General features: G+C 42.3%; 1 protein-coding gene across 1 annotated transcript in view; it reads left to right on the top strand.

The window, feature by feature from the left end:
• Nckap5 (NCK associated protein 5) overlaps positions 1 to 15279 on the top strand; it is a 769956-nt gene that overhangs the window by 662157 nt on the left and 92520 nt on the right. The window contains exon 10 of the mRNA XM_041648822.1: positions 10843 to 10941. Coding sequence (XP_041504756.1) covers positions 10843 to 10941 — 99 coding nt within the window. The remainder of the gene's footprint in view (positions 1 to 10842; positions 10942 to 15279) is intronic.

Genomic DNA, 15279 nt, shown 5'->3' with positions numbered 1-15279 from the left:
ATTTACAAGGTGGGGTGGAAAATAACAGTTTAAATCATTCTAGGCAGAAAAAAAAATCACCATGACAACATAATTTATCCGATGGGAATGAACCTGAAACAGAAGCTTAACGTTTTAGGCTGAAATAAGCAACTTTCATGAAACTTGTTTTGTAAATGATACCAATGGGATTATTAATGCCCTTCTGTGATGGGAACGGGAGAGCTGAGTATGAGAGGAGGTGTTTAGGCTGAGACAGGAGGCAGATCCCAGAGAAAGCCCTTTCTGAACTACTTGCCGGGATAGACACAGTCCTGTGCTCTGAACATCTCCCCTGGTGTCTGTTATCTTAGCTTCCTGCTCCCTGCCAACTAAGATGATAACCTCCACATAGCAACATGGCCCTTTATGAGGTAAACTCAAGCAAAGGACTTCACACTGTGTCTCTTTCCACCCCAGAGCCGGAGGTAGTTTATTTCTTCCTAATAAATGGTACATTAAACCCCAGGGACTATCAGTGAGGTTTCCATTAGGTCTGGGGGAGAAAAAAGGAGGAGGGAGTTCATCTTTTTCCCCCCTTCTAATCTGTGTAGTTGAGTGAAATCAGAAGGGAAACTCAATTCCCTGAGTATAAAGAGCAGAAAGCTTCTGAAAAGTCAGGACTTTTCAAAACTAAAACGTGATTAAAAATGCAAAAAAAAGCAGTGTAGATAATTTTATGGAACAGCAGGGGCGATTGGGAGGCACTTATTAAAGAACCTGTTAAAGTAATTAGCGATAAAAATGGAAATTTGAAGCATTTCTGTATCTCTTAGATCCCAGAATAAGTTCAGGCTGCAGTGAGTCAACTTCCTCCCTCTGATCCCCTTCACTCACAGCCAAAAGACAAAGAGACACTACACCACGGGGAGGCCTAGGATTGAGGGCAAGCCACAGCCACCTTCAGGAAGTGGTTCTGCACTTGCCCACACGTCTGACAGGGCTGCTGTGCAAGCCCCAGCCCCCATCAGGTTTCTTAGATTCTGTCGCTCTGAGATCGTACTGTGTCTGAAACATTCCTGGTGGGTTTTCTTTTTGTTGAAAGACCCTCACACGAAGATCTGGAGGCTTGCCCCTGCCAGCGGAGTTCCCGCCTTCACAGTCACTATGCAGATTGCCACCTGGCACACACTGGATCTTGCTGTTAATACTCTGCCCACCCCACTAGTCTCTGTCACTTCCCCCTAGAACTCCTGTTCTACTGAAACGTCTTTCTTTGTGAGAGAGGGTCTCCTGAGCACAGATTGACCTCTGTGTAGCTGAGAATGACTATAAATTTCTCATTCTCTTGCCTGCAACTTCCAAATGGGAGGATTACAGGTATTCACCACCATGCACAGTCTATGCAGTGAATGCCAGGTTCCGACCTAGTGCTTCAGCCATGCCAGTAAACATTGTACCCACTGTGTTATAGCCCCGCCCCCTGCCGCAATTTCTGCTGGGTGTTATACCTTTAGAATTCTTTAGAATTCTCCTTTTGTCTGTTCAGTTGATTGATCTCATAAGCTTCATTGATCTCATAAGCTTCATTGATCTCATAAGCTGAACTAATGGCCTTCTATATGTCTGCCATAGTCCACAGTCAGGATACTGCCCACAGGAGAGGCTTCATACATGTAGAGGTTCCCAAGGGAACTGTTCTCATCCATCTCCCCGCTGGTCCTCACCGGCAGGTGCGCAGGACACCATTCATGGAACTGTGGCAGATAGGAGCGGCACTAGATGCTCTGCTCGGCCACCTATGCTGTGGAGCCCTCAGAGAAACTTTGTAGCTGCCAAAGTAAGGCAGAATGCTTGCCGAGGATTGGGGTGTGAGGCAAATCGAAGTGTTGCCAGGGAAAATAATCGTTGTAGCAAGGATTATTCTGAAAGTCAGACTCAAGCGAGATCACACCACGGAGGGTATACTTGTTAAATGTTTCCAGAAGAACATTTGAAAGACATTCCTTCTGCATCCATCTGCAAGATGGCAAGGTCAGATAGTATGTTTTTATCTTTATATCCCAAAATGGAAAGTAAGTCATAATTAATTAAACAACCAGCCTTTACCAAAAAAGATTTTTCTGTCCTAGGCTCAAATTTTTGTGAATCTAAGAAATGACCACCTAATACTCTGTTATATAACATAAAGTTATATAATATTCAGTTTTATAATAAATTCTTAATGTATGAGAACCAAAACCCATGAAATGCAAACCCGAGAATCTGCAGCAATCACTCTTGGCGGAATTTAGAAGGTCTGGTGAAAATCGTATTTCTGAGAGGGCAAAAATGTAAGTCTCGTATGGGAGGCAAAAGTGTGAGGGGTTTTGACTTTTTTGTTGTTGTTTTTGGGGTTTTTTTGTGTGTTGTTGGTTTCTTTCCTTTGTGCGTGTGTGGGGTGGGGAGATTGTTTGATAAGTAAAGCTTCCACACAGAAATTACACTCCTCAGACTAAGCTATTTGGGGTAATTTTATTGAGCTTCCCTTGAGCAGTTCCTACACATAACTATGAAAATTGCTCTATTACCCCACAGAAGGAACAAAATGTCTCCATCCTGTTCCATCCAATTCACAGCCATATTGAAATCACTTCCCTTAAACATAGCACACAGATACGTTATACCTCATACACACGATAGGACCCTTCAGGATGTCAGCAGTATCAAAAGGTACTCAGAGGATGTCCTAAGACTGCCATCCAGATTTGCCTTCTTTGTGTGGGGTTGGAGGGAGGAAGGCACAGCAGGGGATACACTGCACAGTGGCAGCACAGGGCTCCATCAGAGGAATAGAAATGGGTCCCTAGAAGCTTGGCTGGCGTTGTGTGATAGGATCAGCTCTCTGCAGTGAATGCAAGTCCACTCAGAACAGAAGGATAGCTTAAATCAGCAGTCACAAGAGGCCAGCAGGAAAGTGCAGCGCCTGACCCCTCAGACCCGGGTGGTTGAAGGAGTAGATCTACTTCTAACCAATCGTCCTGACGTCTGCATGTGGCCTGTGCAACATGTGTGCTCACCCACAAAGCACACACAAACACACACAGACACAATAAATGATTACAAGCTTAAAATGAGAAAAGAAAATGGATTTCAAAAGAGATCGAATCAGGCTCCAGGTCACTAGATGAGAGGAAGGGTGACCAGTAAGCAAGTGCAAGTCCAGGAACAGCCGACACAGAGGCTGGGGCCGGTGAGGAACAGACCTAGACAGAAGTGGCAGGGCTCAGGAGCCATGATAACAGTGGAGAGAGGTCCCTGCAGTTCCTGTCTACCTCCCAGTGTGTTTCCATTATTAGTTACTTTTCTCATCCCTGTGACAAAATACCTGATAGAAAGCAGCTTAAGGAAGAAGGGTTTGTTTTGGCTCACAGATTAAGGGGATAGTCTATCGTGGTTGAGAGGGAGCCAAAGGTAGCTGGGTACATTGCACCCATCAGGGAGCACAGAGATGGGAAGGCTGTTGCTCAGCATGCTCTCCCCTCTCTTTCTCTTTCTCCTCTCTCCTTCCTCGTCTCTCTCCTGTCTCCCCCCTCATCTTCTCTACTCTCCTCTCTTTCTCTCTTTCTTCCCTCCCTCCCTCCCTCCCTCCCTCCCTCTCTCTCTCTCTCTCTCTCTCTGGTCCAGAACCTCAGCCCATGGCATGGTGCGACCCACAGTTAACCCTCTTTTGAAAACACCCTCATGGACACACCCAGAATTGGATTTCCATAGTAATTCTCAATCCCGCCAAGTCGACAGCTAAGATGAGCCTTCAAAAGCACATTGAGAGTAGTGGTCGGGCAAAGGTGGTGGGTAGGCTTATGTAGTTCCTATGATAGAAGCAGACTATCTAGTTTTGTAATTAAGACAGGAAAACCCACAACTGTGGGACCAGAAGCCTTCTCTTCCAGCTGAGAGATTTTTCTCCAGAAAAAAAGGAAGAGAGCAACTCTGGGAACATAAAATGGGATGTGAGTTGAACATTCAATAATTAGTTTTTACCAAGTTTACTAAAGCAGGATGTTAGATGATAACAGGCTAAAAAATATTATTTATAGGACTGAAGAAATGGTTCAGCAGCTAAAAGCACTGACTACTCTTGCAAAGGACCTAGGTTTAGTCCCCAGCACACACAGGTGGCAGCTCAGAGCTGCCTGTAATGCCAGGTCCAGGGAGATCAGGTACCTCTAGCCTCTAAGGTCACCTGGACAGGCAGGAGCACAATTAAAAATAATAAGACTAAATCTTTAAGGATATTCATATCCACCCTCTGTGACTGAACCTAAGCATCCATATTGATGGAGCCCATTATTCTGATGTATGCCATGCTTATTCTTATGTACAGATATTTGCTTTGTGTGTGGTCCATGAGTTTCTATGGATGTACTTGTCTGTGCATGCATGTGTAATAACAAGAAGTTGACATCATATGTCTTCCTTTACTGCTTTCCACCTTATTTGTATTCTTAGTCTTATGTATTTATTGTGTGCGTACATGTGTTGTGTGTGTGCGCATGTGCTTCTGTGCATTTCCACATTATTATTCATGCTGGTCCTCTCACATATCTTGGCACTCACTATTTCAGCTCAGCTAACTAGCCAGCAGGCCCCAGGGATCCTCCTCTCCATAGCCACTGCTCAGCTCTAGGATTACAGACATGTACTCTGAGCCTGACTTTCTACATAGGTTCTGGAGATCAAAACTTGAGTTTTCATTCCTGTGTGTGCTAAGCCATCTCTGCAGCCCCGGATGTTCCACTTTTAATAAGAGGAGGGAAATTATGCCCGTGATTGTAAGGTTAGCAGATTAATTATCTTAAGGAATATGAATGAGGAAATGGAACCCATGGCTACATTATCCTTTTGTTTTGTTATCTTTGTTTTTATTCAAAAGCCAAGCTATTAGCTTCTGAAGTCCTGGCAGGGAAACTGTCACACCCTCCTTTCCAAACTTGAGGACATACAACAGTAAAAATAAAAGTTGTTTATCACTTTCTTTCCGTGGGCCGCCTAGCACAGTTCCCATTGCTCCCCAGACTTCTCAGATGAAGAGCTCAGCTCTCACCTCACCTTGTGCCACTAAATAAAGTCATGGTGTCTTCCAGGCCTTAGCAATCACTACCTTGAAGTTAAGACATCATCACATACTGAGTCCAAACCTAGGGGCAGAATTCTGTTAAATGCAATAAGCCTTCAGTGAGCATCTGAGAAACTGCAGCCTGGTAAATAATGGGAGAAGCATAATGGAAAACTCTGGCCCTCCAGCCTGGCTCTGCTGACTCTGATCTCCACTCTCCACAGCCATCATTAACCACACAGCTGCAGCATCAGTCCCTGCCACTCTCCAGGGAGCACTCACCTTGATCCCACCAGCGAAAGGACAGCCCGTCCTTGGCACAGTCTGTCGAAGAGAACATTCCTAAGCTTTGTCTTCCAGATGCAGACCTGTGCAGAGCACAGAGCTGGCCACCTGCATACCACACACACACCAAGAAAATACTGATCTGATGTACAACTTGGCTATCAGCTGCCCTTACCTTGCTGGGTTCTTGAGTCTGCACTTGGTATTTTATGCTAGTAGGAGGAATGTGTCTTGGCTATGGATTGTGATATAGCTTAGCTCTTCAAGAACTTCACCACCCCCACTCCTGCACACAGTGACTGTTGTTGATCTCACTGAAACAAAGCTGAAATTTGTAGTATAAGAGCTCACGTTGTTCTGCTGATAAAGATATATATATATATGCACATATTTAATATGCATACACATGCCTATATATTGTTCTAGTCAACATTAACTACTAACTTGAAATAGCTTTCAATCATTTGATACAAAATAGTCTCTGTTGAGTAATTGCCTTTATCAAGTTGATCTGTGGACGTTTCTATAAGACATTTTCTTGATGCATGAAGGAGAGCCCAGTACGCTATGAGTGGTACTATTTCCTGGGCCGGTTTATCCTGGGTTGTATAAGAAAGATAGCTAAGCATAAGCCTTTGAGTGATCCAGTTAGCAAGTCCGACTGTGACCTGGAAGTATAAGTCAAATGAACCCTTCCCCCTCCTACATTCTTTTGGTAAGCGTGTTTTTACAACATCAACAGATAGGAAAGTAGAGCATATACATATATACATTCTTATTGAATATCTGCCCTGCATACTGCCAACTGTTTGTTGTAAATGAGAGCAATATCAGCCAGGTGAATGTTCTCTGTGATAGCAAACAAGCCCCAAATGAGTCATGGCTCAAGCCTAGTAGGCATTGTTCTTTCTCACATGAAGTACACGAAAACATTTTTGGCCGTGGAGTGCTTCTTTTCCAGCTGTTGGCCTCTGTTCGGTTGGGCTCCATTTCCAACAACAGGCTGTTGTGTTTGGATTGGCTGCATTAAGTCAGTGGAAGGGGAAAAACACACAGAGAACCATTTAGGAGAGGTTTGTGAACCAGAGAAGGAAGGCAAGCATCTCTTGCTCATATTCCATGAGGTAAAAAACTACATGCCACGTTGCTGGTTCTACTTGCAAAGGGAAATGGGAATTGAAGTCCACCTGAGTGCCTAGAAAGAAGAGTGTTTAGATTCTGTGATACCTGGTCAATCCCTTCCTGAAAGATGTAACAGAAATGTAGGGCTAGATCTTCATTCTTATGCAACTGATCTTCTGGGGATAATAGAACCTAGGACGGGAAGTGTTACAGGATTTGTTCAGGTCTAGTAATGGTGTACAACAGATAACATGTCAGAGTAAGAGGACAGAGTGATCCATCTGAATGGGAATTCATCTGTGTCTAGGATGGATAACCTTTAGATGGGGTTGTTTGCAGTGCAGTCCTGAATAATGTGTAGCGAGAACAGGAAAAGGATGCCACAGAATGGTGGGAAGTGAAATCATCAACTCAGATGGGAGAGGACGTGCTTCTGACATAGTGGGGCCAGGAGGGTGGGACTGTCCTGATCAAAGAAGTTTGAGTCAAAGGTTCTTCCAGCTCTGTTCTAGAGATTTGGAGATGTGAGTTTGGGAGTCTCTATTCTAATGCCAAGTGGAATCTTGGTTACTAAGATAAGGTAACAGATGCTGTGATTAAAAAAAAAAAGAAAAGAAAATCTTTCTGGCACACAGTTCCAGGATATAGTCCATTATGGTCAGGGAGTCAACACAGCAGGAGTATGTGTGTCTGTATCTGGTTTTTGTGTCTGTGTTTATCTGTCAGTTGGTCTTTCTGTCTGTCTGTGTATATGTGTGTTTGTGAGTGTAGCTTTGCCACCCTTTATATCTAAAACAAAATGCATCTAGGAACTTTCTAGGTTAAAGATTTGAGGTTTAAATGGATCACATAAGAGAGTGCATCCAGAGGGACACTCAGTGAGCTGTGATGGAGAATTTACATCTAATTAGGTAAACTCTAATTAGGGTTGTGTCATCCTGGCTTCCTCTCTTTGACAGTGGCCTTGGTTAAATGTTCCATGATGGTTGTGGAGGTGGCCCAGTGCAAAAAGTACTCAATTTGCAAGCATTGAGGACTTGAGTTTGAATTCCCAGAAACCGAGTAAAGCTGGGCACATCTGTATTCTCAGCCCTTCAACAGGGAGGTGAGAGGCAGAGATAGTAGGATGTGTGGGTCTGGTGTGGGCTGAAAAGAACAAGAAGCCCTGTCCCAAGCAAAATGGAAGGAGAAGGCTAGGTTGTGCAGCTATTCTGAGATTGTCACATGTGCATTGGAGCAAATTTGTTTCTGCATTCTCTCTCTCTCTCTCTCTCTCTCTCTCTCTCTCTCCTCTCTCCTCTCTCCTCTCTCCTCTCTCCTCTCTCTTCTCCTCTCTCCTCTCTCCTCTTTCCTCTCTCATAATGGGCTATACCCAGGAACTGTGCACAAAATGAAACAAAACTTTCTTGCTTAAGTTCCTTTTGCCAGTATATTCTGTTGAAGCAACAGAAAGAGAAATAAGACAGGTCCCTATTTCAAGGGAATAAATTGATCAGTTGGATAAAAACCAATGGCACAATGCATCACTGAAGAGGGTAGACTTTGACACACACATACTCATGCACGATGTGCAAGGGTGACATCATATATCTGAGAAGAGCACAGCCATGAACTGAATGAGAAGTCAGATATCTAATCTTCCCTCAAATCACATGATCTACCACTCAAAAATCACCATTTCTTTTGTTTAATGTCCTTTCCCATAACCACTTCTGCTGTTTGCATATTGATAAATGTATCCTTAGGTCTTAAAAAATATAATTAGTTTGGCACTCTCTCAATCTCTTAAACCTATATACGAATGGAGAAAATATAAGAACATCGTTTTCTTTCTGAACTGTAATGAGTGTTAATTGGGTACTCATTGAATATAATACACTATGACAGGTTCTGATTAGTTAACAATAAGGATGATTCTAATATTACCCACAAGAATCTTAGATTCCAGAGAGAACTTGAGAAAGGAATTATAAAAATCAAGCAGAAGCAATATCATTGTGCTAGTTACCTATTGGAGTCTGGAAATCTTTGGATTTTCTTAGCAGCGGGGAGCAAGTTTTGAAAGTACCTTTATAGATACATACAGAGAAAGAGGATACAGGTGTGAGACAAACAAGTCAATAGGAAATTGAAACTGTTGATAAGGACAACTGGTCTACCCTGAACAGGGGGAAAAATATCATTACCATTGTATTAAGATGAGGTCTAGCCCTGCTACAGTATACATTGTTCAAAGGTGTCCTTCACAGATTTATTGAGTGACTAGCTAACCAAGTATACAGGATTCTTATTAAAGTTTACTCTAATAATATAAACAGATGGATGAAAGTCACTTTAATGGAACTTACATTTCCTATGACAACATAATCAATTTGCTGGGAAAAAATAACCTATAAAACCAGTCCTGCAATCTCAAGTGATCCTAGCATTCTTTAGTGGAAGAGAATCTAAGACATATATAAAATCTATTTCTTTGGTCTACAAGAGCTAGTTCCAGGACAGGCTCCAAAGCCACAGAGAAACCCTGTCTCAAAAAAAAAAAATCTATTTCTTTCTCTGTCCTCCCCCATGTGTGAGAGGTGTTGTGATTTATGTGTTGGGGGAAAACATGCATTCCACAACTTGCATGTGGAGGTCAGAGGATGATCTCAGGTGTTGGTCCTCACCTCCCACCTTATTTGAGGCATGGTCTCTTACTGTTCACCACTGGGTATACCAGGCTAGGCATCCATGAAAGATTCTCCTCTCTCCATCTCTCATCTAACCAGAGAATTACAGAATTACAAATGCTTGTGCTGCCATGTTCAGATGAAGTGGGTTCTGGGGATCCAATCTCAGGACTTCACACTTTTGCTTCAAGCCTTTCTGAGCTATCTCCCCAGGCTTTGGATCAGCTTCTGTGTGCAACAAGTCCACTCTATGATACAAAGGACGTTTTGACCCATTATTTATTAACTTGATTAGAACTTTTTGATGTCTAAAATCACAAAAGTTGTAACTAAGACAAACCAGGATAGAGATCATTTTTAAAATGCCACCAGCCTGGCAGAAACATGACACATAAATCATAGGTTTTATTGTATTTACAATTAAACAAATCAACTTTAGTGTCTACTTGGAAGCCTTAGCAATTAGTATAAAGATTAATATAGTGAAACATCTCTGCTGTAGCGGGTCTCCCAAACAAAACTGATATAAAGAATTCACTATATAATTTAATAGCATGTAAGTATTAATGCACAAAATCTTCTGAGTCCCCAGGTCCCTGATGTAATTATTTTCTATTCACATTAATTGTTCCAAGCAGATGACGCTAATGACTTTCAGCTATAAAATGTGTCCAAAGGAAGATTTCCTATGATCAGTGCTATTTAAATATAAGGTCACTTTTATAATTATTCACTTAGATTTTAAGCCATGCCTGAACATAGCAAAATTAACCTTGTGACTATTTTTACTTTTTTAGTGAAACTATCAAAGCTTAGTTTTCACACTAGCCAGCCAGCGTATAGGGTATAGATGATTTTCCTACTACTTACCAATATTCCACCTACTACGTCTGTGGTGTATGTCTGGGTATGTGTGAAAGTCAGGCATCATCCTTGCGGGAAACCTGCTACAGAAGCAGAAGAGATGTTTTTGGAAACAGCGTCTCTGGCCGGACTGGAAATATCCAAGTAAGCTAGGCTGGCTGGCCAGTGAGGCCCTGTGTTCCTCCTGGCTCTGTCGTCCCAGCTCTGTGTGTTTGTAAGCGCACACCACCATGACTGTCTTTAATCAAAAATTTTATTTTTTTGAGTTTATAATATAATTGCATCATCTTCCCCTTTCCTTTCCTTCCTACAGACTCTGCCTTATTCCCCTCCTTGCTCTCTTTCAAATATTGGATACATTTTTCATTGTTACTATATACATACACACACACATATTCCTAGATATAGCAAAACAACCTGCTCAGGCTGTATAATGTCACTTTATATGTTTTTAGAACTGACCATTTAGTATTGGCTAATCAATTGGTGTGCTCTTCCCTGGGGAAGAAAGACTATTTTATATGAGTCCTGGAGATCAAACTCAGGATTTCATGTTAGCACTGTAGTATTTTACAAACTGAGCCATCTCTCCAACCTGCCACATTTTTTTATTTTTCTTCTATGTAGTTTGATAGGCAGACTGGCAGACTGTAATATCGTGATTGTTGTCTATAAAAATGTAACCTGTAAATATGAACACACATAGAGAACTCTGATGATGCGTTCAGACATGATTTCTCCTAATGGGAAATATCAAACTCTTAGAAATCTTTCTATCCAAAATCAGATTTTGAAATGAATAACTAAAGCAATGCTACCCAACATCTCTGCTTGGTTTCACCCTAGAAAATTCCCTCGCGTGTCATAGACCTCTCATCTGGAGATTTACTCTCAGAGGCAGGACGGAGTAGTTCGACATCACCACGGACAGATATTGAGCTGCATGTGAGGTTCCCAGTTGTATTCATGGAGTGTTGTTTAGGTCGTTTTTTTCCTCCGAGCAACACTGATGTCACAAACAAACCACAAGATGCACCTCTGAAGCATCCTCAGGCAGATAGCAACACCTTTCTTTCTTGTGTTCTCTGAAATTCAATAACGTGTTCCCCAGCTGATAGAATAAGCAGAAACTGTCACTCTCTGAAGAAGTGTCGTAAATCTTGGCTTTGTCCCCAAGATAGCGTTTTGGGCATTGGTTACATATCAAAGTCTCTGAGTAATGGGCAAGGGGCTTTTTATTCAAGCCCATGTCTCAAATTATCTCACTCACTCTTATGATATATTATTATAAACTTTTAAAAATGCATGGACTCTGCACTTTCCCCCCTGTAGTTGGGGTTAGCTTTGTGCTTGTTTGGTAAAATTTGAACCAGCATGGCTTTCAACTCTCATTGACCTAAAAAGATACAATTGAAAAAAAACACAACAGCCATACACACACATACTGAAAAATATTAGGCTTTAAAAATGACTTGAATAGTCATGGATAACTGAACTTTTTGCCATATAACTTTATCCGTTGCAGATAATATGTTCTGTATCCAATATAAATATCCTCAAGTTAAAATACTATCACTTTCTATATCTGCAAAGACTTCACAGCCCCTGACCTGTACTGGGACCTTAAGATTATGAATCTTGAAAATGTATAGCTTTTTATTAAAGAAACTCCTGGCTTTGGTCTCTTTGTTTCTGTTTATCATATAACTGAAACTGTAGCTTTTATATTGCAAGTGTCATAGTAAGAATATCAAAGAATGTGAACCATTCAAGTTGGTTAATCCAGAACAGAATGAGAAAGAGATTTGTAGCGGAGCAAACCATGCATTTTACCAGGTAAATGGATGTCCATAAGATAATGTTAGAAATGAAACTCATATGCCCTTTCCACAAAGGTGGCATTTAATAATTACCATCATGTGTTTCCATTGATAGCTGGGCTCAGTGGAACATGTGGTGTTCTGTGGATTCCTTGGGTTTTGGCTCCCTAAGTTGGCCCTATTGGACACTGTAACATTATGTCTAAGATTTGGACTTGGAGTCTTACTTACTTGCAAAATATCTGATGAGAGCAACTTGTGTGTGTATGTGTGTGTGGTGTGTGTTTGTGTGCGCACACATGCACACACTCACATGCATGCATTCATAATAGTAACAAAACCTAGAACTTCTCAAGTCAAGTCCACATATACCTGTTTAGCCTTCACAATTACCTGGTGTAGCAGGTGTCTCAGTTACCTTCACTGACCAAAAAGAACACTGGAACACAGAGGTGTTAAAGTAACTTTCTTCCCAAGTTCAAAGAGCTAGGATATCAAAGAGATTTGAATCACACCTCAGAAATGGCCTTGAAAGTCAAGTGCTATAGAACAGCGATAAGCTGTAGAACAGTTAATAGAACAGCTATTAACCAGAGTAGACAAAGGCCGGCTCATAACAGCAAATGTCAGAGTGAAGCTAACTTTACAGCCATGGCGATAGAATTCTCTTCTACATGCCTTTTAAATTAAGCCATCAGTGGCAACAGTGGGTCAAGGATGGAGTTTCCCAAATGGAGGATTAGCTCTACCATCTCTTTATAGAGAATTCCTCTCTAACCAGCTACACATATGTTTGGTTCCCTCTCCAACTCATAGTGCTAGAGATGCAAATGGGTTCATAGAAATGAAGCTGAGGCAGAATTACCTTGCAGAACTCTGTTAGGAGAGGCGTAGGCTCACAGCTGAGCCCCCAAGTCGGAGAATAATAGAGAAGTTGGTCAGGGTGTGCATCTTGCTAGGACCCTGAAGAAGGAGAACCTTCACTCCCTTCAGTTTCCAGAATACTTATAGAGTTCTGGCATCATAGCATAGACAGTATATGTACTTTGGAGGGGAGAGAGCCTTCAATTCTATAAGACAAAAGGGATGTCCAGTTCTTATTGACTTCATTGCATGTATCAGAAGTCCTATTATGGAACTGCTAGATCAGAGCCTTCAGATGATCAAGGTTCCCATTTGATTTGTGTGCACGTGAGCATGTATTACTACACCTGTCTGCTTAATCTCTTCCATTACTGCCAGCGTCATATGATGTGGCCGACTTTGCGCACCTCCCTTATAATGTTATACAGTATCTCTCTTGTGACTCAAGATCAACTCCAAGGGAGAGCTGGCAGTTTTTCCTCCAGTCTACCCATCTTCTCCATTCTTGTTTCCTATCAATTAATTCATCCTCTAAAGGACATATGTGCTTAGATAATGCCCAAGCAGGAAGGCTTCTTTTTTCTCAGGCTTAGGCGTTGACTTGAGTTGTGCAAACAGGTATAGTTTTGCTAGACAGAGTGGGTAGGGATAGGTGGGGGAGACAGGAAAGCACAACCTAACTGCTGTACCCTGGGAGAAAGAAGAACAAAAAGCCACCAGAACCCGTACAGAGCATGGAAAGCCTTGGAGGCGTCTACCTCTCAGGCACCTGACGATATGCAGACTCAGTTGCTCTGTGGAGAGTAGGTGAATCTATTGGAGTAAAGGCAGTTATAATTAACAACTGTGGCCATATAAAGCTCATAATAAAGCATGAAAGACTCGGCTAGAGGCCTGGGAAAATACTGAAGTAAAAGTGGAAGCTAATATGATATTTCTGGAACTTTACATAGGATGAATTTTACATGTCCATACTAACAGAGGCATTGGTATCAGGTTATCCTGCAGAATGGAGCCAGTGAGGGCTAAGGATGTAGTTCATTTGGTAGAGGGCTTCCCTAGCATGTGCAAAGCCCTGGGTTCCATTTCCAGCACCATACACACTGAGCATGGTGGTGCATGACTTTGAGCCCAGCGCTCACAGACTAGAGGCAGGAGGATCAGAAGTGCAGACACATCATTGATGTTGTAGTTTGAATGTGAAACACGTGCCCACCCCCCCAAAAAAAGTTTGTATGTTTCAACAATTGGTCCCCAGCCCATGGTACTGTTAGACGTTGGGGGACACTTAGGAGGTGGAATCTCACTGGAGGAAGTCGGTCACTAGTGGTGTATCTTTATGTTTCATGGCCTACACGTCACTCACCTCCATTCTCTGCTTCTTAAGTATGGAGGTAACATGACCAGCCAGCCTTTTGTTTCCTCCACCGAGTCTTTGCTGCCATGATGGACTGCATCCCTCTGTAACACCAGCCAAAGTAAATTCTTTACCCTCCAGGTCACTTTTGTTAGAGAATTTTGTCACAACAAGAAAGGTAATTGAGAAACTTGGCCACATAGTGAGCTCAAGGCCAGCCTAGACTATATACAGCTCTGTCTGGGGAAAAAAGAAGAAAAGAAGAAATGAATAGAGCTGTTGGCTGACTATAGATATCTGTTAAGAAACAAATAGACTTCCCTTAACTAAATTATATGTAACAATGTATAAGGGCATCATTGGTAGATGATGCTGAACCCTGCATCTTGAGAAGTTTCTCCTATCATGACACTTAGTCCCAAATTTCAGTGGGGAGAAATAAGGATATTAAAATTTCTTGGCATTTTCTTAAAAGATCACTTAAAGAGACCATTATGCAGCAAGAATAAAGTATCTATAGCAAGGCAGATGAAATGATTGAGTGTTATAGTTATTGATTAGCTAGCAAATAAAATGTGGCCTCTGTACTCTGTGAGGTTTTAAGGTTTGCTACATGTACTCTCCCACCATGGCTGCCTGCCGTTCCCTGGCTGGGGCAATTCTCACCCTCATTTAGAATTGCATTTGCAGTACAGTGATAAGTACTCAGGTACTAATGGCACCCATATAGTGTCAATAAATTGAATAAGTAAGAGGCTTCACACCTCGGCAAGTGACACAAAAACAGATGGCTCCCTACTGGAGACAAGGCTTTCTAAAGATATGGCCGGAAGTAGACAGTCAGAGAGAGCTCCTGTTCTCCATCAAGATGCTGAATTCATTTCGCCTGTCCAGTCTGCAGAGTTCCCTCCATTCCAACTGCAAAGTGGCCGTCGAGGTGTGCATGGGTGTTCACCACGCTAGCTGTTGCCTGTGCTTTATGTAGGCCCCAAGAATTCTAACCACCGGGGCCTTCTGCATGAGTTCCTGGGCTGCGAGCTGTGGGGGGTTTTTATTACTCACGCAGCCCACCAGACATGAAAAGTCTGTGGCGAGTTACAGTGGAGATTGGTGTCTTCTGAGCATTGTGCCTGCGGTGCGTGGTATCATACAAGGCTGCACAGAGAGATTGCAGCTGCATGATAGCTGACTTGGAATAATCTCCCAGTCAGAGGGGAACCAATGGTAGAGCTGCCCACTCTA

This window comes from Microtus oregoni, unplaced genomic scaffold (genome assembly GCF_018167655.1).
Source record: "Microtus oregoni isolate MIOR12 unplaced genomic scaffold, Mior012 000003F_ref0000135, whole genome shotgun sequence".
Lineage (NCBI taxonomy): Eukaryota > Metazoa > Chordata > Mammalia > Rodentia > Cricetidae > Microtus > Microtus oregoni.
The sequence above is the reverse complement of the archived record's forward strand: the minus strand, read 5'-3'. Positions and strand labels throughout refer to the sequence as shown.